Source organism: Phragmites australis, chromosome 22 (genome assembly GCF_958298935.1).
Source record: "Phragmites australis chromosome 22, lpPhrAust1.1, whole genome shotgun sequence".
NCBI lineage: Eukaryota > Viridiplantae > Streptophyta > Magnoliopsida > Poales > Poaceae > Phragmites > Phragmites australis.
In genome coordinates this window covers 21449706-21474559 of record NC_084942.1, presented here as the reverse complement: position 1 = coordinate 21474559, position 24854 = coordinate 21449706, and the positions used below count along the sequence as shown (strand labels likewise).

Below are 24854 nucleotides of genomic sequence, written 5' to 3'. Positions count from 1 at the left end.
TCTGAACATCCTGATTGATGGTGCCTCAGTCATATTTGACTTTAAGATTGTTACGGATTCAGGAAATGGTTTCTCAATCATCTGTTTTTTTTTTAATGTTTGACGATGAACTATTTGTATATGATGTCTGACTTCTAGTTTGTTCCATTTTCTTTTGAAGGACATTTGTTTACTTTGACTTCTTTGCCTTGCTTTAACTGATGGATATTCATTCTTAATTTTGTGTAAAAGGAGGTTTTTGTATGTTTTTGATTGGTGGGGGGTGTGAGGGTGATCAAATAATCGTTCATTCTAGATGGTTCTGGATGCATATACATTAATCTCTCGTCCTTTAATCTGTATTTCTTTTGTCACAAACATGGTGTTAATTTGATGTGATCATGTAGAAGTTCTCACTGGTATCTGGCTGAGCATCATATGACTTCTTTCATCAGTTAAAATAGAGGGATATTTTGGGAATATCTTCTTTTATGTCATTGTAGCGAGAAGACAAGTGGAACCCCGTAGGGTAGTGTTTTAACTGCCTGTTGCGTAATTGCATGTAGTTCGACTTCGGTTGGATGTGTGCTTACCTATAGACATGGTTTCATGAAATTAGTGTTTTAACTGCCTGTTGCGTAATTGAACTTGTTTTCTCCTCCTTAATACAAAGATGCGCAGTTCTCCTGCGTATTCGAGAAGAAAGAATAAAAAAACTGCAATTTGCATCTGGGGTACGTTGTTCTTGTCCAAGTTATCAGCGCATGAAATTAGTTGACCATAAGAACATCTTTCATTGGTTAAATGGACATGTATTTTCTGTTCTAGTGCCATAGTTTTTTTTCTCTGATAACTTTAGAAGATACTACATCATAGAACTTAGCTTCTGAGTATGATAACATATTAGCATTTGTGTAAGTCAATCAATAAAATCAAAAGTTATAAATAGTGCCACATTAGTGTTGTCAATGAAAGTGACAGAAACATTACAACTCTTTTATCCTTTATTTCCGCTCTATTTGTGTGGTAATATATTAAGTGAACTAGAATTCAGTGCATTGTGATCACTTAACATGGTCATAGTAAGTTACTCCTGCCTTCCTACAATTCATTCTTTTGTTTAGTAGAATTTTCACTGGGAGGCAGGGATAGAAACTAAGTACTCACATGTTATTTGAAGTTCATGCTTTTGTTATTTTTGTCTATATTTGTCTGTTAAACCTACCTGCCCATTGTATTTCCAATTTTGAATCTAGAATACTTTTGTAATGATGATATTGCTTTGAGAAAAATAAAACAAAATGCTTGTTTTGTGAAAGAAAATATACTCATCTTAAAATGTAGCTATTCTTCAGAAAAGCACAACAGAGCAAGGCTGTGCTCTGGCATAATTTATTGGTGCCAGTTTGTGCACTTAGTTTATAAGCTAAGAAATCCTAAGAAGCGAATATCTTTCAGGATCTCCAAAGGGAGTGATCTCACAAGCAATTTGGCTTTCCAATGCTATGAAGGATAACTTTGTTAGTCAGAAAATAAACATAAGTGTTTACTTGGCAATGATCATATATTATGTTCTTCGTTTATACGCTATTAGTGATACATGGTTGGTTAATTAGGTATTCAATAATGCATACGCGTGCAGTTTGGCCGCATAACATCGGAGGCTTCATTGCTTCTTTCGTACAGCTAAAGGGTAAGAATAATGGACCATAAACAAACCTTATCTTGTTCCTCAAATCACTTTCCTCGCCAGCATCTTAGCTGTTCCTGTTTGACAAAGAGAGGCAAGAGGTCCCTTTTCAGGACATGACAGAAGTACAACTGATTTGTACATTGTGGTGGATCTGAGTCATGTGCAGCTCTTTATTGCTAGATGGTTGCAGATCACTTCCTGCTGATGAGGGTATCAGCAGCAAATCTCCAGCAGATTCATATTTGTCGGGCATTGCAGAAACCTGACACCTTATATGGAGACCTACATTGTGGCTTCCATTTTGATGCTGCACATGCTCATCGATTCACAAAATGTGCCATAAATCTGAATTTAAAATCTAATTGTGTTTTCTGAAGGCCTTGGGCATCTTGATGCAACTGTTGCCCTGGTTGACCTTCAGAAAGCTGACATTTGATAAACCATCTGATGAAAACCTATGCATTTGTTCAGTTTCTTTTCTGTATATTGTTGTGGTTTAATTGCATAAAGCACTGCATTGTATGAGGCTGTAGACACAAACTTATTGATGTCTAAGTTTAGTTCAGAAAAGTTCACTGGATTAACGCACTTGCTGTGTGTCGAATGTAGCATTTGGAGTCCTTTTCTCCCTTGCACTTACGGAAAATCATTGAGGCTTTGGGAGTTCCGCAGAAGAATATCAGTAAGGTATCATTCCTCGATATCAGCGGGGGCCCGGGGCGCTGTCATATCTCTTTTGAGTTCTTAAGAATGTTCAGATTCCCTCCACCATGTTCGTGCAGGCCTGTCTTCCCATCTGCTTTCTTTATTCCATTTCTCTAACCAGCATCACGCCCTGCATCTTATTCTATTCTATTTGCTAAGCTAAACCCTGTTATCCCTATGTTAAGAGATCATAGGCTTTCTTTCCCTGTCCTTGATGAATCAATGACTAGTAAAGTGTCTCCAATCATCGAACCTCCTTCACAGACAGGCCACAGAACTGTAATCTTGGATAAGTCACTGTCTTGTCTACCAACTAGCAGTTGAAGTTTTCTAGTCTTGTTACCTTCACATCTCCAGGACATGCTTTGGTTGTTGCTATTTGTTAACTTGTCACCATAAACTTCGTCCCAACCGTGGACTGCCAATTCTTTAATCATAGTCACATTTTTTAAATTTTGCAGATGATGGCCCCTGACAAGTTTCTGGATTCTGGTTCCTGAACAGCATAAAAGCACCTGCACTGTTGTGCATCAGTTTTCACCCAGCAAGCATCTCAAGCACGCTACACAATCACCTCTGACCTCCAAGTCCTAATTTCACATCACAATGGAGGCTGGAGGGCTGATTGCTGAGGTGGGCTGGACCGAGTTTGACTACTCGTTGCAGGGCGAGGAGTCGGAGATAATGGCGCAACTGCTTGGTGCCTTCCCCTCCCATGGTGAGGGAGGTCACCAAGAGCTGCCTTGGTCTGATCAAGCTTCCAATGCATACAGTGACAGCATTGGCAGTAACCTTGTTGTTCCACCTGCATATGAGGGCTACTGTTTGAGTAACTCAAATGAGGTCCTTGGGATAAGCTCCTGCTTTTCCCCACATGACCTGAGCTTGGTCCAGGAGCAAGGTGCAACTGAGAGTCTGAATGCGTTTTCAAACCGTTCCCTTAATTTCTATGGGAACGTCGACCTGAATCAATGCGATCTTGATGATCCAAGCATGAGTATGCTCGACCCAGCAAGTGCTACTGACAAGAGAAAGCACTTGGTACAAGAACTTGGTGATCAAACAAGAGTAAGTCTTCATGATCAACCCTTTGACCAGTAAAGTTCATATCTAGATGCTCAGATTTCTGACGTAAATACTGATTGAATTGGGGTAAATGCAGGGTCGTAAATGCGCACGGAAGGGTGAAATTAAGCGAGCGAAGAAGGCCAAACAGAGTGGAGATGAGGATGCGAGTATGGCCATCACACGTGGAAGCCCAACGAGCTGCTGCACTTCTGACAGTGATTCAAATGCCTCTCAGAAGTCTGCAAATGCTGATGCTCGTCCAAAAGGCAAGGCTCAGGCTGGTCGCGTCGTGGCAACTGAACCCCAGAGCATCTATGCAAGGGTACTATGAATGATCATCGTGTTTTGTTTATGAAGGATCAATCCTCATCACAACTGAATCTGAAAATTACTGTTGCTGTTCTTTGCTTATGCAGAAACGGAGGGAGAGGATCAATGAGAGGCTGAAGATACTGCAGAACCTCGTGCCCAATGGTACCAAAGTATGCTTCTGAATAAAAATGCCATTGAAAACAATTACATTGCATGGAATACTACTAAAGTGCAATGTCTATAACGACTTTACTTTTGTTGATACTGCAGGTAGATATCAGCACCATGCTCGAAGAGGCAGTTCACTATGTGAAGTTCCTGCAGCTTCAGATCAAGGTGGGTATTTACAGAGTTTATCTAAGTTCGTATTGTCTGTATTGTTCCACGATTATGTTACATTAATAGCTTTTTTGCCTGATTCTTCAGCTCCTGAGCTCTGACGATATGTGGATGTATGCACCGATTGCATTTAATGGGATGAACATTGGAATTGATCTGAACATGGACAGATGATTCGACGCAACCTGCATTTGCGAGGAATTTGTTACTTGACCGATCAGTGCCTGTAACCACAGTCGAACTTTTTATACAGTTCATCAGCAGTTGCTGAAGCATCCTACTGATAGGTACAGAAGTAGCATACTGGCAAAGGCCATGCCAGCTTGCCTACTGCACTACTTACGCCAAGAGACAGTTTTACCACACAAATCGCACGGGGCAAATTTTTTGTCTTTCAGAAGACACCTTTTGACAAGATCAGTAATCTCAGTTTTATCTTTCTTTTAGCGTGCAATGCTAAATCTTGAAACCGTACAAGTTTTTGTTTGTTCTATTTGGAGGAAATACAGCACTTTCTTGTCCTGTGACAATGCGATCAAATTTTGCCACTTAATGGTTGCACTTTTGAACATTTCAAAACCGTTACCTTGTGGAAGAGCGATGCCTGTACACAATAAATAAATATGTTGTAGTAAGAAGTGTAATGGACAGTAGAGAGAACTGAGTAGTGTGAATCGAATGATTCCATTGCACTGTTGTTGTCTATTTATACAAATGAATGGACCTAAGTTGTCCAATCCAACAGACACTAATAACTGTAAATTGCAGTTATTGATTGATCACAATTAACTGCAACACTCCCTCATGATCAATTTCATTGTATATATACAACGCAATGAATATGAGAAGAAATATAATTGTAGTATGTCATTGAAATGTCAATTGGATTCCCCCATCCAATTGAAGACAATCCAAAGGTTTCATTGATACAAAGGAAAAGGAAAGAAGGGTAGAAAAAGTCATTAAAAACCCAGCGGAAAAATATTAGGAGAAAATAATGTGACATATATGAATGTTTCTATTAATATTGCCACATTAAAAACCATATATGAGAAATTATTATGGAAAACTTATAAAGGAAAAAAGTGCAGTATTCATAATCTGATGATCATTTACATGTTATAATTTTAGGAGTTTACTCCTCCTAAACTTTGCAAATCCCTAAGTAGTCCCATACCAATTCCATAAACGTATTTTTGAAATGTAGATTTGATAAGGACTTTGTTTATAAATTTGCTAGATTTTCACAATGCTTTGTTTGCAAAACATTAACTTCTCTATTTTTCTATAATTTATGGGGATAAAATAATTTTGGAGCAATGTGTTTTATGATATTGTTCTTTATATAATATGTTTGCATTTGAGCAATACAAACAATATTATCTTCATTGATAATTATGGAAGATTATGATGAATCTATACTGCATGATCCTTAAATATGATTAATCATTCTGCGAAGCTGTACACATTCACGTGATGCTTCGTATTAAGCAATTTTTTTAGAATGATTAGTGGAAGTGGACACTAAAGTTTGCTTTGATAATTTTCATGAGAAAGTTGCACCACCATATAGGAAGACAAACCCACTTTGTGATCTAGCATTACGAGGATTAGATAAATATCCAGCACTAGTATATCCCACCATAGTCATATCTTTATTTTTTCTGATAGAATAAAATAAGATCTTTTATACCATTGAGATATCTAAAGATTTGCCTTGCTCCAACCGAATATCTTTTAGTTGGGGTAGCACTATGTCTAGCCAATAAGTTGATTGCAAATACAATACCAGGCCTGATGCAATTTGTAAGATACAAAAGTGCTCATATGATACTAAAATATAGAAATTTAAGTCAAAGTATTTCTTCATCATCATCCCTATGTTTGAATGGATCTTTATCCGTATCAAGGGATCGAACAACCACATGGGTATTTGATGGATATGATTTATCCATATTAATTTTTTGCAATATTTTCTTAATATATGCAGAATGGTGTATCAGTATTCCTGAGGAAAAGTGCTCAAGTTGTAAACCTAAGAAAAATTTAGTTTTACTTAAATCTTTCATCTCAAACTTCATACTAAGATGATTGTTTGCTTCTTTAATATATTTTGTATTTCCGATGATATTAAGATCATCGCCATATACTGAGATGATGCATAACCCCATTGAAGATTTCTTTATAAATACACATGGACGACCATCATCATTTGAGAAACCCCTTTGTAAAAGGAACTCACTCAGTCAGTTGTACCACATTCTTTTTTATCGTTTTAAGTCATATAGTGACTTGTTTAGTTTTACACAATACATGTCGCGATATGTTTTTGGATTCTGAATTTTAAGCCTTTCAGGGAATTTCATATAGATTTTCGAATCAAGTGACACATATAAATATATGATCATACATCCATCAACTGCATAGATAAATTCATTTGTATTGTTAATGAAATCAAATATCAGAACGTTATTACACCCATAACTGGAGAGTATGTCTCATCGTAATCGATGCTGGATTTTTGTATGGACCCTTGTGCTACAAGTCTCGCTTTGTATCTCATCACCTCATTATTTTTATTCCTTTTTTGAATGAAAACCCATTTTGGTCCCATAGCAGAAACATTATGAGGAATTGGTATTACTGAGCTAAATGGTCCTCTTTTGCTAAGCGAGCACAATTCTATCTCAATTGCCTCCTTCCATTTTCTAGTCCAAGCACTTGAGGCACTCTACTATGAACTTTGGTTCTGGAACTACCTCAAACTCTTTGACAATTTTGGAGGAGAAATATATATCAACAATTATAGTATTTCTGTTATATGATTCTCCTGAATAGATATAGTTTGTGGAAAATTCATTTACATCCTCATGATTTCCCATAACGATGAATTTAGGATGTTCCGATGTCCCAACATATAAATAGTGAGCATATTTGTGTTGGGTTCTAGATGTTGAGCATCCATTATGTGTCTTTTAACTTGAGGTTTAATTTTATTTACTGATTTAGAAGATATATTCCTTTGCTTCTGTGGTTGCTTTTGAGAAGTTTTATACTTTATGACTAGATCCCCCCTCCCTTTTATTTTGCATTTGGGAGATGAGTGGTTTTATAATGTACCTCCACTCTTTATAGTGCATTCACTGCAGGGATATGTGATTTAGTGACACCCTTTGTGATTAGTAAATGCATCTGATAAATTATTTACAACATGTTGCAAATTTATAATTCTCTAAACTTCTTGTTCAGATTCTTTAGTATGTGGATCCAAGGACCGAATGCATGTGACATTCCAATGTATTTCCTAGCATTCTTTGTGGTACATATCTTCCCTTAATGCCAAAAAGATGTCATCATCAAAAATGCAATAAGCATATCAGGCTATGAATAGATCTCCTCTTAGAGGATCAATATATTTTATGATTGACGAATAATTATACCTCACATAGATTCCTACTTTTCTGTGAGGCTCATTGATGTACACTACGGTAGTGATATCGGTACGTACATGGTGCAACCAAATTTTTGTAGATAGAAAATACTTAATTGATTTTTACATACTAATTGCATTGGGGAAATTGTATGATATGTAGTTGGTCGAATTTAGATTAAATCCATGATAGTAGTACCGCATGACCCCAATAAGATGTTGATAAATTACAATCCATGATAGTAGTACCGCATGACCCCAATAAGATGTGGAATGGTTGTCTTGGTCACATTAATTGCTCACATTATATATTTACAATTCTGTGAGCAATTAATTTAGAAAAAGTATTTTTCCTTGTGGATAATATATGTACATGAGACCATCTTGCGAATGCATCAATGAGCACCATAAAGTATCTAAATAGTCTAGATAATGGTTGAATATGACCACACATATCTCCTTGAATGCGTTCAAGTAAATTGAGTTGCTCATTTTTAATTTTGCGGTAAGAGAGCCTCAAAATTAATTTTTGTGTGGCACATGCAGTGCACACAGAATCTGATGATTTTAGAAATTTTACAACACTAATATTATGACCAACAAAATTGCTAATAATTTTTCTTATTATCCCTACACCGGGATGACCAAGACAACCATTCCAAGTCTTGAATTTATCAAGATTCTAAAAAAAAATTTAAACGCAATATGTGGTATGAGTTTGATGTATGTATAGTACAATCTAGATGATAAGGAAAAAAATTTCTCAAGCACTTGTTTGCCATATTCGTTAGATTTGATGAGAAATAAATATTCATCACTGTTCTCAGTTTGAGTTTCCACATGAAAATCATTTAAACATATATCTTTATAACTGAGTAGGGTACAAATAAAATCAGGATACAAGAGTGCATTCGTGATCACTATGTGTGTATCCATAGGAAGAATAATTGTGGCTCGACTCGAACCCACAATTAATGAATCGCGTCCAGCAATAGTTAGAACATTTTCATGTTTCTTCGTAAGCGTATAGAAATATTTTGTCACCCATAGTATTGTATTAGTGGTACAATCATCCACTAAATAGATTTCTTCCTCCATCTAATTGCCTCCCATAAAATTCTATATATAAATAAATATAAAAGAGAAAAAATAAGTATGAATTTAACTCATATATAGAATACATACAATGCTGATATTGTTGAGTATCATGCCTGAGGTACATGATTGGATATAATGACATATAATATACAACATCAAGTAGGACAATAGTAGGCTAATGATATTTAGGGAATGATTAGGAGACTAATTGAGGTCTCCAAACTTATTTTGGGAATTGAATTCCACAAGCATGTCATCTATGTTGAGAGGGTCATCCTCCATCTATTGGATTGTATCTTGGTTGTTCCGAGGAACATTTTGAGAAGAGCCTGCTACCGTATTATCTTCCAGTTGTGCATTGAAGTAAGCCTCAAATTTATCCCCTTGAACTTGCTTGCCTTTCCCAATAGATTTGAGATACAATTCAACCAAGTATTTGGGAGTTCGACATTTACTTGTACGATGATCAATACATTCACACCTTTGATAAACTTGATAGTTGTCTTTATTATGATTTCTCTTGAAATGACATTTGCCCTTGTCAACGCCATTGTTTTTCTACCTTTTGGAAAACCTCCATTTCCTCCTAAATTTCTTGTGGTTCCTTTTGCGACTATGAAATTACTCGTGTTCTGAGTATTATCATGTACTTTAGGTAGAGGCGTAGAACCCGTTGGGTGATTTTGATGATTCTTCATGAGAAGTTCATCATATTTTTCAGCTTTAAGTAAACTATATATCAACTCAGAATACTTTGCATATTTCTGTTGGCGATATTGCTATTGCAATACCCGTAAATATGGATGGAAAGTGTATAAGGTTTTCTCAATCATATCTTCATATGAGACTGTGTGATCACAAAATCTCAACTTAGAGCAGATCTTATGAACTTGAAAGTTATAGTCTGTCACTGACTTAAAGTCCTGAAAACAAATGAGTAGCCATTCGCATTGAGCTTCGGACGATATTACCACTCTTTTGTTGATCATATATCTCCAAAGAGCGAGTAGATCTTCCTCCATTAAATACTTAGTTTTGAGATCTGGATGGAGGTGATGCTATAAATAATGCAAAGTTGCATATTTGGAATGCTTGGAAATAGGTAATACATTTAAAATGCAGTCGTACATATTATTTTTGCAACTGTTAAAGATCCAAGGGCCTTAATTGCAAGAAATACAACTTATAACTGATGTTATAAAAACTTGCACGCAACTAATGTGAAACCAGGGTTTTTTTTGTAAACTTACGCTAGCCTATGTGTAACCTAGCCAAAATAATGGGTTGAGGCCCAAATTATCTAGGGTTTGGGGGGTGGGGGGTGGGGTAGCCGCCTCATCACGCGCCACCTAAGGTGCCATCGGGAGGCGATGCATTGCCAGCTGCCATGACGTGAGTCATCGCACAGTTGGTTGCTGCAATGTGGGTGGGAACCACCACTAGCTCGGATTGCCGCCGGTTCGACGTCGCCCGAAGAGCAGTGCAAAAAAGACGTGTCGGTCCGGTTGATGGGTGTTTGGTTGGCTAGCTACCCCCTTGGAGACGCAGTGCTTGTGCCAAAACTGGCTAGACGTTGCCTTGGAGTCGCCGCGCCGAGTTGGCGCTGATCTCTTCCACCTGAAGAGCAACCATCATCGGGGGTGAGCCAAGCACTATTGCCTGAAGGGGAACTGCCATTTCTCAGGTGGCTGCCACCGTAGCTTTGCTCAGCCTAATCCACCCGAGGAGGATCCGCTGACACACAGAGGTGTGCCTGCCGAAGAGATGGATTGGCTCTGCCTTCTTGAAGAAGATCGTGGAAAAGGTTTCCTCATGGGCAATGATGGCAATATGGGACGATCGCCACCGCCGTGAGGGTGAGGCAGCGGTCTCACCGGATTCAGGAGGGCATCAACAATATGGGAGGCGGCGGCATTCTCTTGGATCCCGAGGCAAGAGTGCCTCTGTCACGTGGATGATGATGCCATTGTGGGATGGGCCGTGAGGAGCACATGATGGTGCACGACCATGATGAAGGTGATGACATCCATGGTGATGGCGATGACAACGATGGCTTGGTCGGACGTTGCAAGGCCGGGATGGAACGAGTTAGAGAATGATAGCCTCCAAGGCCGCCAATTTGGTAAGCACGTCTCTTATTGCATGATGATGATCTGTTGGAGAAGATGAAGCCATAGCGATGCTTACCGTTGTGTGTTTAGCAGATTAGCGCATTATAGCACTACATGCATGATAACGTGTTGTAGTAGGAAATGTAATGGATAGTAGAGAGAATTGAGTAGTATGTGAATCGAATGATTTCATTGCACTTTTGTTGTCTATTTATACAAACTTAATGGATGGAAGTTGTCCAATCCAACAGACACTAATAACTGCAAATTGTAGTTATTGATTGATGACAATTAACTGCAACAAAATAAACAAAAAAGAAATGCATCCAATAAAAAGCTGTAAATGTGCACCTAATTACCGATCATCGCAAGAAGAAATTAGGGATGGCAATGGGTCTAGACCCGTCGGATAATACCACCTTATACTCATACCCGTCTCAAACAAATACACCCGCTATAATACCCATACCCACTCACGGTATAATTTTTACCCATACCCAAACCCAAGCGGGTAACGGGTACCCGACGGGTTGCCCACACCCAAGAATAATATCAGCTGGCTACTAGCCTCAAATAAACAACCTCTGCTCCTTCCTTTAGGATGATGTAACATCCAAGGTTGCTGCTAAGTGATGCACTAAGCTAACCAACCAGACAAATTCACAAACAACACTACCTTAGTAACTTATTATTCACAGACCAAGGAGATGAATAAAAGCATACAGAAACAACATACAAAAGCATACAGAAATAGCAGTATGCAATGATGTTTCCACCAATGCAAGGCCTTTGAAGCAACTGATGAAATTAGGAAGAACCAGCCAACAAGCTAACAGGCATAACAATGACGTTTCCACCAATGCAAGGCCTTTGAAGCAACTGATGAAATTAGGAAGAACTAGCCAACAAGCTAACAGGCATAACAATGGAATAATCTGTGAAGAAATTAAAGTACCAATGAAGTGAAGAGAGGTGCATCTGATCTTGTTAGCGTAAGCCTTCTCGTCCACAGTTGGTGACTAGAACTTGGCGCCACTGATGATTAGCAGGTGCTTGATCTTCAGAACTCTAGTCAGGGCCAACCCCTGCCATCAATACACAAAAAGAGCAATAAGGTTAACAAAAGTTGTAGCTTTACCAGTGTCCATAATACTGTAAAGTAGCAGAGGTTAACTTCATCAGTAAAAATTAGCATCAACAATTGAGTTGTTCTTGGAGCCCAGGAAGGGCTGCAGACTGAATTGCTCCCTGGATGTTGATATGAACATCACCGTTCACAATAGTTAATGAAACAATTGGTTAATCACCAAAATATTTGAAGGAGAGGTAACCTTATAATTTGCCTATTTGGGAGTAGGGCTATCAACGAGCCAAGTTCGAGTGAGCCCATCGTCTTAAGCTTGAGTTTGATAGAGACTCGACCTGAGCTCGATCTGAGCCAAAGATCTGACCAATCCTATAATCAGTCTTGAGTTTGGCTTGTTAGAGTCTAGGGTCGAGCTCGAATCGAGGCTAGAGTGAGTTGAGTTCGAGTAGCTCGTGAGCCTTGAGCTTTTTTTATAGTCCTATCTATGAGCTACATGTGTATATAATTACATGACCTTGAGGTTGGACGATTCAACTTTGGATTGGATGGTAAGGTTAAAAAAATCAACTTGGTTAAAGTGAATGGGTATTGGCTTTGCCTCGACGGAAAGCAGTTGGAGTTAACCGAACTTTTGATGATCTATTCGTGCTCGAGCTCGACAAGCTCGCGAGCTTGTGGCTAGGCTTGAGCTTGGCTTGTTAAAGTCTCAAACCAAACTCGAATCGAGCTTATAACAAGTTGAGTGTAAGTAGCTCATGAGCCTCGAGCTTTTTTGATAGCCCTACCTGGGAGAAGGCCATCAATCTGTGAAATGGAACATCTACTTTTATTCTAGCTTTTATGCATACAGATGTATAAAGCATACAAATTTCATCAGTTGGTGTTCGAGAGGGGAACGGCAGGGCCAGGACGGGAACTGGTGGTGACAAACGGGAATGGATCGTGCAACAACGGCGGCCAGGACGGGAACGAGGCAACTGCACACGTCAACACGGGCAATTGGGCGAGGCCGAGGCGCTAAGCAGGAGCAGCCGAGCGAGAGTACGACCATGTGGTGTGTAGGACAATGGGAGAGCAGCGGCTAGGCGACTTAGGGTTACCGAGTGCCGATTTTGTGAGCTATTTGGGCTACGTGGACCGACTTTGAAAGAGGTAGGGACCCATGGGTATACGGGTTCAGGTACCACGAGAGTGTACCCGAACCCGCTCTATCTGATGGATGATGTTTTTTCCCCTTAGCAGACTTATGGGTATAAAAAATACCCTATACCCGGGACCTAATGAAGTAATTTTTCGTTGGGTAGCGGATAACGAGTGCCCATTGCCAGAAGAAATATACTTTTTATTCAAAATTTCCATCCAATTATTATGTTATCACAACCAAGGTTAAGGTTACCGACCGGAGCTCGGTTACTGAGCTTCGGCGGTAACTGAAAATTCGCGATAACCGCGGTACCGGTCAAAAATTCAAAAAAAATCGGAGAAAATTCATTTGGCAAAATTTGAAATTTGGAAAAAAATCACGATTTTAGCCGTTCGGTAACAGGTCGGTTTGGATTCAAATTTTTTGAATTCAAATTCGGTTACCGTTCAGTTTCTGAAACCGGACCGGACCGAGGAGGTCGATTACCGCGGTTTTTGAGCGGTTACCGTCAGTTTTTTGAACCGTGATCACAATTATACAGTCCATGCTAATATGATTTGTTGGCTGAAAAGAAGCTTCGAAATGATTAGTTGAATTAGCTTCGCGTCCTACATCGATAAGCCGCCACCGCTGTTCCCCAACGACAAGCCAACCACACCCAGGCGGCCGGGCACCTCCATTGAGGGTGCGTAGCTGCCTCCTGAGGTTCGAGGTCGACTCAGCCCTCCTAGCCGCCTCCTTTGACTGCGAGGCCAGCCAGATGCAACTCTGGCAAGCTTCACCTGCCGCAACGCTCACGGCTGGTCGCCACCTTCGTGCCGCTCACGGTTTTTCTTCCTGCACCACCTCTCGAGCTGTTTGGCTCCTTACGCAGGTCGAGTCGACCCATGAAATGCACGTTGACCCATGAAACACATGTTGTCATATGGGCCATGGGTCTAGCTAGTAGGAAATAAATGATTTTTTATTTTCATATTTCAAAAATAAAAAAATTACAAAAAATAGATGTTACCAGCATGATCCCCTTCTAACAGACGATATGTTTTTAAAAAATAAACATATCCTCCTTTCAACAGACGATAGATTTAAAAATAAAAAATGTTATGTTCTATTGCTATCAAATTATAAAATATTATTAAAATAGTTTTGAAAAAAATCTGAAAAACACAGATGATACTGTAATCTAGATCCCCGAAAATTTCCAACTCAAATAATTATTTATACAATGAGAAAAAGGACAATTATTTTACAACCAAATGGGCCCAAAACGAAGCCCAATAAACGTTTCGCACACGCACCCCTAATCCGCCGTCCCCGTCCGCACCTTCCAACCCTCCCCCGCGCCCGCCATGGCCGCCGCCACCTCCTGCGGCGGCGCAGGCTGCGGGCCCCACTGCTCCTCCTCCTCCTCTGCGGGCGCCGAGGACGATGCTCCGTCGGAGAGGATGGGCCAGCTTTCCTTCTCCTCCGCCGCCGCAGCTACGTGTGGCAAGTGCGACAGCGGCGGCGCGGCCGCCGCGGTGGCCGGCGGCGTCGGCATGTGCGGGGGATGCTTTCGGGCACACCTGTTCGGGAAGTTCAAGCTCGCCGTCACGAGCAACGCCATGGTGCGCCCCACCGACGCCGTCCTCCTCGCTTTCTCCGGCGGCCCCGCTTCCAGGTCCACTTCTCGTCTTCTCCCAATCCCTCCCCCCCCCTCTTATTTTTATTTTTCTTCATCGATTAGTTTCGGAGAAATTGTTCCGGTGACAAAAGATCAATATACATGGCGAACATAATGGCATTGGAGCAGCTAGTATTACGAAGTAATGGGTGGCAAAAATAATCAGTTCCGCCTTTAGTTCTCAAAGTTGCTGCATTTGTATAATTTTGTTATAATAGCCCATTGAATTGAAGTGTTGCTGCACACTCCAGGGTGGCCCTGCAATTCATACACGAGATGCAGTCCAAGGCGATCCAGAGCTGGGAGACCAGCAACTCGCAGGCGCTGCCAGCCTTCGGCCTGGGGGTGGCATTTGTGGACGAGAGCAGCGTTTTATCGCTGAAGCCGCAATGGGAAATTGAGACTGCGATAGAAGATATCAGGGCGATCGTGTCGAGTTTGTCGCTGGGCGATAAGGCAGTGCATATTGCCCCTCTTGAGGATGTGTTCTCTTCCGGATCGGAGGATGGGGAGGGCAGGTTAAGGGAGGTGGTCGGCATGATCGATGATGAGACAGGGAGGGACGATTTTCTTCGGTGGTTGCGCATGCTTTTGTTGCAGAAGGTGCTTCTCTTCAGTGCTTGTCCATGCTTTCGCATGCTTTATGAAGTTGTATTTTCTGGTTCATGTTGATATTTGCTCAGATTGCACTGGAAAATGGCTACACCAAGATCATGCTGGGATCGTGTGCTTCTGGAATAGCATGTCATGTGCTATCTGCAACCGTGAAGGTATATAGCTGATCTGGTGATGATGCTTGATAGTTCTTCAAAAAACATTCGAGAGCATAACAAATTACTAATTATTCCCAGGGGCAAGGTTACTCTTTACCAGCTGATGTCCAATATGTTGATACACGGTGGGAAGTACCTGTGGTTCTTCCACTCCATGATTGCCTGGCCCAAGAGCTTAGCTTGCTCTGTGAACTTGATAGGTAAGATAAAAGTTCATCTTTTAGTTGAGTTGTCCTCACAATGTCTTTTATTCTAACGGGTTGTATGCTCAGTTTAAAGACGCAGCAACTTCTTGATAGGCCTTGCAGTGGCATCAACAGCTTAGTTGCATCGTTTGTTTCACGGCTAAGGGTAGGTCTGCTTGTTCTTTGCATGTCACCTGATTACGGACTTTAAATTCACCTATGCTGAATTGAACTGAATCTGTATTCTTGTTTATTGACTGCTTTTGTGAATTTCTTGTGAGGCAGGACAAGTCATAATTTTAATATCTTATCATTTCTATTTACAGGAGGAGAACCCTTCTCGGGAGCATACCATTTTAAGAACTGCACAAAAGCTTAAGCCATTCTCTTTTAACAAGTTCTCAGCAAATGGCTATCATGATTTCCTGCCGTCACGGCTTCGTTCCAAGTTCCAGAATGTTGATACCAACGAGTCTACTTTCTCTGAGATTCTCTGCCTGATATGTGGAAGCCCGTTCAGTGAATCAGAACTCCAGAATTTGGAAAGCACAAAGCACAAGGCTCAGGAGAAAATTGATCTTTATACTGCTCATTGTTGTCAAAGCTGCCATTTCCAGATTCTACCAGCTGGTACAAATATGTATGAGCATTTCTTTTCACTACTACCGAAGTTTTGGACTGAGAAAGTGGACACTACATCTGCCAGCCATAGCTCACTAAGGTGAGGTTGATCTATCTTTCTTTATGAGCTGCTTCATTGTCTGGGTATTTTTAGTGCATGTTATCGGTGTTTTACTAAAGGCAAACATTGAACCTTTCGATACTATAGCTTCTTAGGATAATGTTTAATTTATGTGACCATTTGTTTCTGTATGTTCTATACTCCATTAATTGCTAATGTCATGTCCGTTCCTTGAGTGCACTGATTCAGTGAACTGTTTATTTCAGAGATCAAATAGAAGATTACCTGCTGGAAGAAGATGATGATGAAAACTGAAATTATTGCTTGAGTGAAACCTGAGCTTATAAGCAAAAAACTTTGATTTCATGATTTAAGTTCATGGAGTCACAATTTTTTCTCCATCTGGTAATGCCCGAGTGTTGGTTTATACTGACATACATGTTTACTACTGTTTTGTTTGTTGTGCCGGAAAGCCAGAAGAAATCCCCTGGTGGGCCTCACGCAGCATGCATAAGCCAAACTTACGGATAGAGTGTTTCTGTCCAGTATGACACTGCTTTATCCAGACTTCTGCGACATCCTTACAGTCACCATAGATTATATTCTTGACTCAGCTCCTGGTATTCTGTAACTCCTCAGTACTCAGTCTTCAAATTTATCTGGAATCTGTATAGTGATGATGCAAACCATCACTTGCTAGCAAGTTTCCACTGATCTTGGGCAGCAGACGTTGGACAGCTGAAGGTTTCCTACTTCTGCCAGCAAAGATTGTAATCAAATGAATTTATCCAATGATTTTAGACCAATCATTTTCTGTATAAATTGTGTATTTACTGTGGTTATAATCTGTTACTCCTTCGTACTTGATTCTTCCTGTTGTCATATGGCTTCTTCTTAAAGAATATGTGGGATGTACAAATAAATCCTGCATCTTCGTTCTTGGTAGGATTGAAGGGATGCAAATCCTTTTTTCTTTTTTTGAAAAGAAGGGATGCGCATCCTATTACCAATGCAAGATGCCAACTATACGCATCATACATCACGTACAATATATAAGCAGTTGCAGGAAAAAAAATGGTAAGGCCACTACAGATTAGTGGTCCCTTGCATTTTGCTTTTTACAACCATCTTTTCAACTTGCTTTTTACTACATTATCATGTAACTCTGATATTTCATGCCTGAGACAGTAAGTCATTTCCTACTTGTCTTCGCTGTCTTTTCCTTTGCATTTTAGTGCATTGTCTCGTCTGTCTTTTCCTTTGCATTTTAATGCATTGTCTCGTCTACTAACTGACACATTACAAGTGTATTAGAGCCTTTCTTGTGAATGAAATAAAAGATAAATGCATCGCATGCGTGTTTGCATGCATGTGCACTTCTCAGTGTTGCTGAACCCTTATAATGGTCAAACATTGGGAACCCATCTTATTATTTGGTAAAAGCTTGTAAAGGTTAGACCTTTTGGTTAGCCATTTTAATCTGATTGGGTTGGCATAAAGCCTGGCCCGTAATCTTAACCAACGTGCAGGGGCTTATCCAGCTTTTCATCAATGATGGCAGCACAAGTGCGTACAAAGTCCCCAAGGGCCTACAGGGCTTTCATTTTAAATAGTTGAAGCAGCGCTCTACCGTAATTTTTTTGCGGATAATCCCAATTTTGGGTTTATAAAACTGGTACCAGACCGACAACCGGTTGATAGCTGATGTCGATGGATTCTGGCAGAACTTGAGACAAAATTTTCAAACTTTCAAGTGTTCTTCGTTGTTCAAAGTGAGAATAAAAATAACGGGTATATCGATTAAGATCATCTCTAACAGATACTCTAAAAATTCATCCTCTATAATACTATTACATCATCCTCTTACACTATTGCAGTACTCTTTATATATTTTTTTAATTCCAACAGCTACCTTATTTCCTACCTTTTATTACTATTTTTCTCCCTCCGGATCCACAGTCAACCTCTATGAACAGCATTTCGGTTACTACAGTGTTTTAGCAAAGTTGGGGTGTACTGCAGCAACACTGTAGCATTGGATACAGTGACTGCACGAAAATGCGAATGCTACAGTATCGGGGGTACTGTAGCAGTAAAACCTCCTCTCTCTCTCTCTCTCTCTCTCTCTCTCTCTCTCTCTCTCTCTCTCTCTCTCTCTCTCTCTCTCTCTCTCTCTCTCTCTCTCTCGCTCTCGGAGATGGCTAAGAGTGCTGCTTTGGCGGGTAAAGTTTTACCCGCTGAAGAAGTGCTGTTTTTTATTTTGTTCTTGCGCTTTTGAAGGATTAGTTGCAAATAGTTGCAATTGTCACTCCAATTGCTTTTGAACTCGTGCTTTAAAATCTTTGTAGATGCAGCATGGGTGGCAGGGAACCTGTCTTGAGCTATCCAATCAACCCATCCTTGTGGTATTGTTGTCCATGACATTACAATGCAGTGGTACTGTGTGTACTACCATCAACAGCAGAGGCGATGCTTCATAAGCAATTGTTTGCTCTTTGGGCAGCAGGACTGACCCGAATAGCCCTGGAAACAAAAGGTAACAAATAGGGCTATCAGATATTTGTTCTTGTACTTAGTTTCATATCATTGTTCATACTATAATATCATTTGTGTGTTTTGGTGACTCAAAAGGGCTAAGCTATGCTAATGCTATAACTAGCATGCCCAAGTTTGGCACCGGTAGAGTTTAGTCACTGTATGCCTTTAGTAGTGTGTTAGTGGACAAGACCTCCACACATAGTGCCCACTTTTGCTTACTTCATTCTAACAAGCAAAGGCCCATTGCGTCCCATAGTGATTGGCACAGACCCTTGCTTTCATTGAAATATGGGGATGGGGAAAGGACCCCTTGTGATATTGACAAGACCAAACCTGGGCTTCATTTATTTTATCACCTTGAGCTGTTGTCCTCTGATCCAAAAGCTTGAAGCACTGGTCAAAGAAAACATTGGTGAGTGGGGAAAGATCTGCAAGTGGCACAGTAGATAGCAGCATCAGTGTAGTTTCTGGAGCCTTGCTTCATCGTAGTGGGTGCACTGCACACATGGAAGAACTCTCTCTCTCTGGTTTTAGCTTACCGAAGAACGAACTCTCCCTGGTTTTAGTTTACTTGCTAGTTGCTGCCATTATCATCTCAACTTGCATTAGTTTTGGCTAATAATTTGAAAGACTGCTGAGGATTTAGTCAACACTTGTGGCTTGGTTCTTGAATGATACAATGCTAGGATATATACAGATGGCCTCTCTCTATAGGAGTGCCTCTTTCTCTCTCTTGTGGTTGTGGGGCTGGAGGGAACCTGAATTCAGGGCTGGGCTATGCAGGGGCCTGTAGCAAACTCGACATGATGTGTCCTGGGTTGTTTGATTTGTGACACGTATCTGCTGGTTTGCAATTCATAAATGCATGTCGATGAATCCAATTCAAATATGATGGCAGGTTTGCAATTCATAAATGGCAGGTATGTACAATTGTCCATCTCAGACATTGTTGGGCAGAATGTTGTACAATCTTTAATGCAGTATACTGGTTCCACATGCAGGACCGTCGGTCACAGTAGATTAACATTGCAGCAGCAGTGAACTGGATTTTTGATTTCCTGGAGAAATTTCTAGTCGTGGTTCTTGCAGCTGCAAATTGATGCATGTTGAACAGTTTTACTAGGCTATCACAATGGTCAGCTTCAGTTGAACTTGTTCAGAATCTGAAGCTCTTGCGTCCTCAAACTCCTTCTATGAACCTGATTTGTTTTGATTTAACCGCCGTTTACTCGACCGCATTTGAAGAACGACCGTCATCAAAAGAATCGCCAAACAATTCAGGTCAGATATCGAACATCCAAGTCTGCCATTTGTTTTCTCCCCCTTCCATCTGAAAACTTGACACTTCTGATGACTGATGATATACTCTTCTGTGCTCCATCCTTCATTTTCAGGCACGAGTTTTCTCTCGTCTTCTTGCCTGAATCACCTGATGCCGATGGTCCATGGCTCCTTGATCTCAGTGAGCTCTGGCCAAATCTTGGCCTTTTCCTTGCATGTTTTGTATTCAAATGGCGGCAATTGGGGTGTGGCTGGTGGTACACTGGTGCTGAATTTGCATCTTGGACGATGCGTGTAGAACTGCACTGTTCCGGTTGTCCAGAACACTGTCCCTTGAATCATGCGTTTTGTTCACTGCCCACCATTTGCATCCTCATCTCCAGTCATGTGAGCTCATATTTGTACATATATCGCGCGTGTATATATATATATGTGATTATATCTCATGCCCCCACTATTAATAACTTGTGGATGTAGTATGACAGCGACTTGGCAGACAGCTTGCCCTAGTTCACGAGCAAGAAAATACATGCATATGGGCACTGCAAGGTTAGTCCCATGGTATTTTACTATTTTTTGGGCAAAGAGAATGAGCGGTTCTCGGCAAGGTTTAACCTTTAAACTGTCAAGTGTTGAGGTAAAAATTAAATTTGTCACGAGGTAGTGTTGTGTTGTAAGATGCTATATATTAGCTTCATGGTTCCTGAGCAGATACCATGTTGTTTCTGTATTATGCCTCTGCTCACTTTCAAATTGCTTTGCTTTTCTGAATGGTTGTGGTCCTGGTCCTCACGGATTAGAGTCCAAACCGAGTGCTTTGTCCCATCCTTGGCACATTCCTGCAGGAGTGTTTGCAATTCAATTTATATTTTTGGCTGCATTAAGAATTTTTGGGAGTGATTATGATATGAGGTGGTTGAGATTGGCCTCTCAAACAAATCCCTTTTTTTAAAATATAGAGCCCGCAGCCTGCCTTTTCCACATCACTAGATTCTAGGGGTTGCCTGGGACTAGAAATTTCTTGATCTGACAAAAAAAAAGTTAGGAGTAAGCATGACATGTCAGGTGGAGCGTATGGATATAATGGTTTTTTTTTCCTTTTTTATTCTTTTGAGATGAGCATATGGATAGTTGGATGCACATTATCGTATACTACACGCATGATGCCTAACGAAGCACCGATGCTACTTACTAATCCTATATGAGAAAAAAAAACATTTAAGCATCTACATTGTATATATTGTTATACTAGTAGAGTAGCTGATAAAAGAGAACTTTTCAGCATTATTTGGATACCTATGTTCAATTATTTTTTTGCGGTTACTTGAATCTAAATTGGATTCCAAGTTGTATTTTGTATGTCTAAATTTTCTTTACCAAATTAAATATTTAAATTCAAATAGAAATTCGACACTTGTATCTGTGTCTACAGTGGCGGATCTAGCGTTTTAGATAAGGGTGGTCCAACTTAATATAAATTTTCATAAAACTGAATTTTACATTGTAACCTTGTAACTTGTAAAGTCCTGCAAGCAATCCTAATCTGATTAGGCTCAATATTTAGAGTAAATGGTCCAGTAAATTACAGAATGACATATGCACGAATACCCTGATGCAGTTCAGATATGCCGAGCCGTACTGGTATAGTACTGTTAGTCCCAGCTGAAAATTTGTTAACCATCACAGGAAAAAAATTACTACCAAAACTGTCAATACCCGGAAATGCAAATGGCAATAAGGAGGGAGAAAAAAACAGTATATGTTAAAATCGGGCTGTTATGGAGAGTTTACAGTCGATCAACCCAACAAATTAATCATATCCTATCGTAATCTCTCCAGTATAATTCTGTCTTCACCGTATCCTTCAGCATCCTGCCATATACTCCAGCAGCGAGAGCCACTTAAATAGAGGGGAGGAGGCTCACTTCTTCTCACTCTCGATCGCTCCCGTTCCAGCTCCGGCCTTTTCCACGGCCGCCGGCGACCACCGTATCATCAGAGCTGCGCGCCTGTCTTGCTTGACGCGTATCGATCGGTTGCACTGTGACTAACTTGCTGGTTAAGCGTGGTGACGAGAGGCGGGGCAGAATGACGCCGGTGGAGGCGGCGGAGGACTGCTCTGCCTCTGCGTGCGCGTTCTCGCTGATTTGCGAGGAAGACGGCTCCGACCTCGGCGATGGCGTCGTCGACGACGGCGAGTTCTTCTCGCTCTACAATGCCAGCGACGAGGAGGAGGAGGAGGAGTACGTGGAGCAGCTGGTCTTTAAGGAGACCAGCTTCTGTTCCTCCTCCGACTCCGCTGCTGATGTCGACGGCGACGACGACGAGGACTGCCCGGCGGCCGCCTCCGAGGAATTGTTCCTGGAAGCCCGCCTCGCCGCCGTCAAGTGGATTCTTGAAGTGAGCGTCTGCCTGTCTATTAGCTTAGCTCCTTGGCGCCATTAGATTGGCATGGCGTCTGATTGAATCGCCATTGCAGACGCGCGGGTGCTTCGGGTTCGGCCACCGGACGGCGTACCTCGCCATCGCCTACTTCGACAGCTTCTTCCTCCGGCGACGCGTCGATGTAATCTAAGCGCGCCGCCGTAAAAAAAAAAAAAAATCTAAAAAAAAACTCTTTGCTTTTTGGGGACGCTAGAATGCCTGACGCGGGGCGTGCTGCATTGGTGACTGCAGAGGGCGGCGATGCCGTGGGCGGCGCGGCTGCTGTCCGTGGCGTGCGTGTCCGTGGCCGCCAAGATGGAGGAGTGCCGCGCGCCGGCGCTGTCGGAGTTCGACGCCGGCGGCGACTACGAGTTCTGCTCGGCGTCCATCCGCCGGATGGAGCTCCTCGTGCTGTCCACGCTCGGGTGGCGCATGGGCGCCGTCACGCCCTTCGACTACCTCCCCTGCTTATCGTCCCGGCTCCACCAGCACGACGGCGGCGACCATGGCGGCGCTCGTGTCGCCCTCAAGGCCATTGGCTTCGTCTTTGCCACGGCTGAAGGTTCAATTCCTAGCTGTCTACTCATCAAAATCACTTTTTTTTTTCTCCTGTGAGATCCAGTGATCTTTCTTGCATTGCTCTGGCTGACTGATTTGTGTTGTGTTTGTGCAGCTGGTAGTGTGCTTGATTACAGGCCATCCACTGTGGCTGCAGCAGCAATCTTGGCTGCATCCTATGGACCTCTACTGACCAAAGAAGCACTGGATTCCAAGATGAGCTATCTTTCTCCATCCTGTCTTATTCAGAAGGTTAGTCACTTGCTTGCATCCTTTAATACTCGTGTAGCATTTTGATCATATGAATGTTCTCTTTAGATGACTTGAGAATTAGATGTGATTAGTTTTGGTTATTTTTTTTTAAAAAAAAATGTGTTTGTTTGATCAGGAGCATGTACATGCCTGCTACAGTATGATGGTTGGGGACATGAACCGGAGTAACAAGAGATCATTGCCATGTTCAGGCTCCAATGAGGTTGCCACTAGTACATATGATTCTGTTCTTGTTGATGATGTTACCGACACCGCCGCCTTTGCGACGGCGAGGAATAAGCGGATCAGGCTGGAGCTGCCGGGCATCCGTTGAGAAGCTAGCACCACCGGGGACACAAGTTTTAGCCAGATGTCTAGGGGGGCTTGGTTTTATCTTCCCTTTTTTGTTTCATTCTTTTTCCTCCTTTTTAACTTATATGTTTGCAAAAAAAAAAAAAAGATTTTTAGGTTCTTTGAGCCACTGCCATGGGTTGGCATTGGACATCCTGTTGGGTTGGATTGGTTTGGTTTGTGAGAGGTGGAAGAAATGAACAAAGCAGAGGGCTGAGCTTTCCTATGGAGAGGAGAGCTTGAGTTCAGCCCAATGCCGGTGCACAAATGCCGGTGCACATTTCCAGTGAACTTTACTCCAAAGTTGCACTGCTTGATCTGCCATTGTGGATGCCATGTTGCATTGCAGTTTGCATATGGTGAGATGCTGCGGCTGCTGCTGTTGCAGAGAAGTTGCAAAACAATTGGTAACAACACTGAAAGGATGGGGTTTTTGCCATTGTTTATAGGAGATCAGAGCTGTTTCCCTTTTTTCACTTCTGCAAGTGGATGTGTGTGTGTGAGTGGTGTTTCACTCAGCTGCACTGCCCTTGCATGGGTTGCAATGGTTTGTAACAAAACCTTGTGGAGTGGTTGTGTACTTCTGTAACCCCTCCTGTTCCTGAGGAATGGAATCAGATTGCATGTTGTGCATGCCTCTGCCTGAGTGTAGACTTCATCAGTTCTGCTGACTGCTGCAAATTTTCAGTGCCACTCATTCAGTTCGCGACCATGCCAGCGCTTCTTCTTACTCTGCCTTTTATCAGGAGAATCCAATGCAACCTTTTCCCTGTTACATTGCAGGCAGCTTAGCTAGTACATACTTGATGAATTTTGGCCAAACCCCACTGTTGCACAGCACTTCCACATATGTGTAAAATAAGATATGGTCTGTAAAGGAAAGCCCTTGTCAACCATGATTCATAAGTACATTGCAGCCTTTTGTCAATAATTGTGCTTGCTGAGGAAAGCATGCAACACACTGTGCTGTTGTAAGGAAGACAGGTGTTGCATATGAATGGGAGGTATTAATGTACAAGATACAGGAGATTAGCACTTTACGCCAATAATTGCCTAAAGATTAGCAATGTGGATGTGACTTCTAACTTGTGTATTTAGTTGGGGGACAACCAGTTGAGTTTGATATTTCTTACACCAGTGGAGCACACTGAGGCAATTTGCAAGTTTTTAAGAAGTAAACT

General features: G+C 41.4%; 3 protein-coding genes across 3 annotated transcripts; all 3 read left to right on the top strand.

The window, feature by feature from the left end:
* The first annotated feature begins 2362 nt into the window (after positions 1-2362).
* Positions 2363-4511, top strand: LOC133905271 (transcription factor RSL3-like). Its single transcript, XM_062347017.1, has 5 exons — positions 2363-3445; positions 3540-3767; positions 3862-3927; positions 4028-4093; positions 4184-4511. The coding sequence occupies exons 1-5, from the start codon at positions 2984-2986 to the stop codon at positions 4268-4270; spliced, it is 909 nt and encodes a 302-aa protein (XP_062203001.1). The 5' UTR covers positions 2363-2983; the 3' UTR covers positions 4271-4511.
* Positions 4512-14254: 9743 nt separating this feature from the next.
* On the top strand, positions 14255-17140 carry LOC133905268 (cytoplasmic tRNA 2-thiolation protein 2-like). The gene is made up of 7 exons (XM_062347012.1): positions 14255-14626; positions 14881-15232; positions 15313-15399; positions 15481-15602; positions 15675-15753; positions 15914-16308; positions 16536-17140. The coding sequence occupies exons 1-7, from the start codon at positions 14316-14318 to the stop codon at positions 16582-16584; spliced, it is 1395 nt and encodes a 464-aa protein (XP_062202996.1). The 5' UTR covers positions 14255-14315; the 3' UTR covers positions 16585-17140.
* Positions 17141-21750: 4610 nt separating this feature from the next.
* Positions 21751-24538, top strand: LOC133904320 (cyclin-D5-2-like). Its single transcript, XM_062345789.1, has 5 exons — positions 21751-22488; positions 22568-22654; positions 22765-23074; positions 23186-23322; positions 23459-24538. The coding sequence occupies exons 1-5, from the start codon at positions 22177-22179 to the stop codon at positions 23654-23656; spliced, it is 1044 nt and encodes a 347-aa protein (XP_062201773.1). The 5' UTR covers positions 21751-22176; the 3' UTR covers positions 23657-24538.
* Positions 24539-24854: the final 316 nt, after the last annotated feature.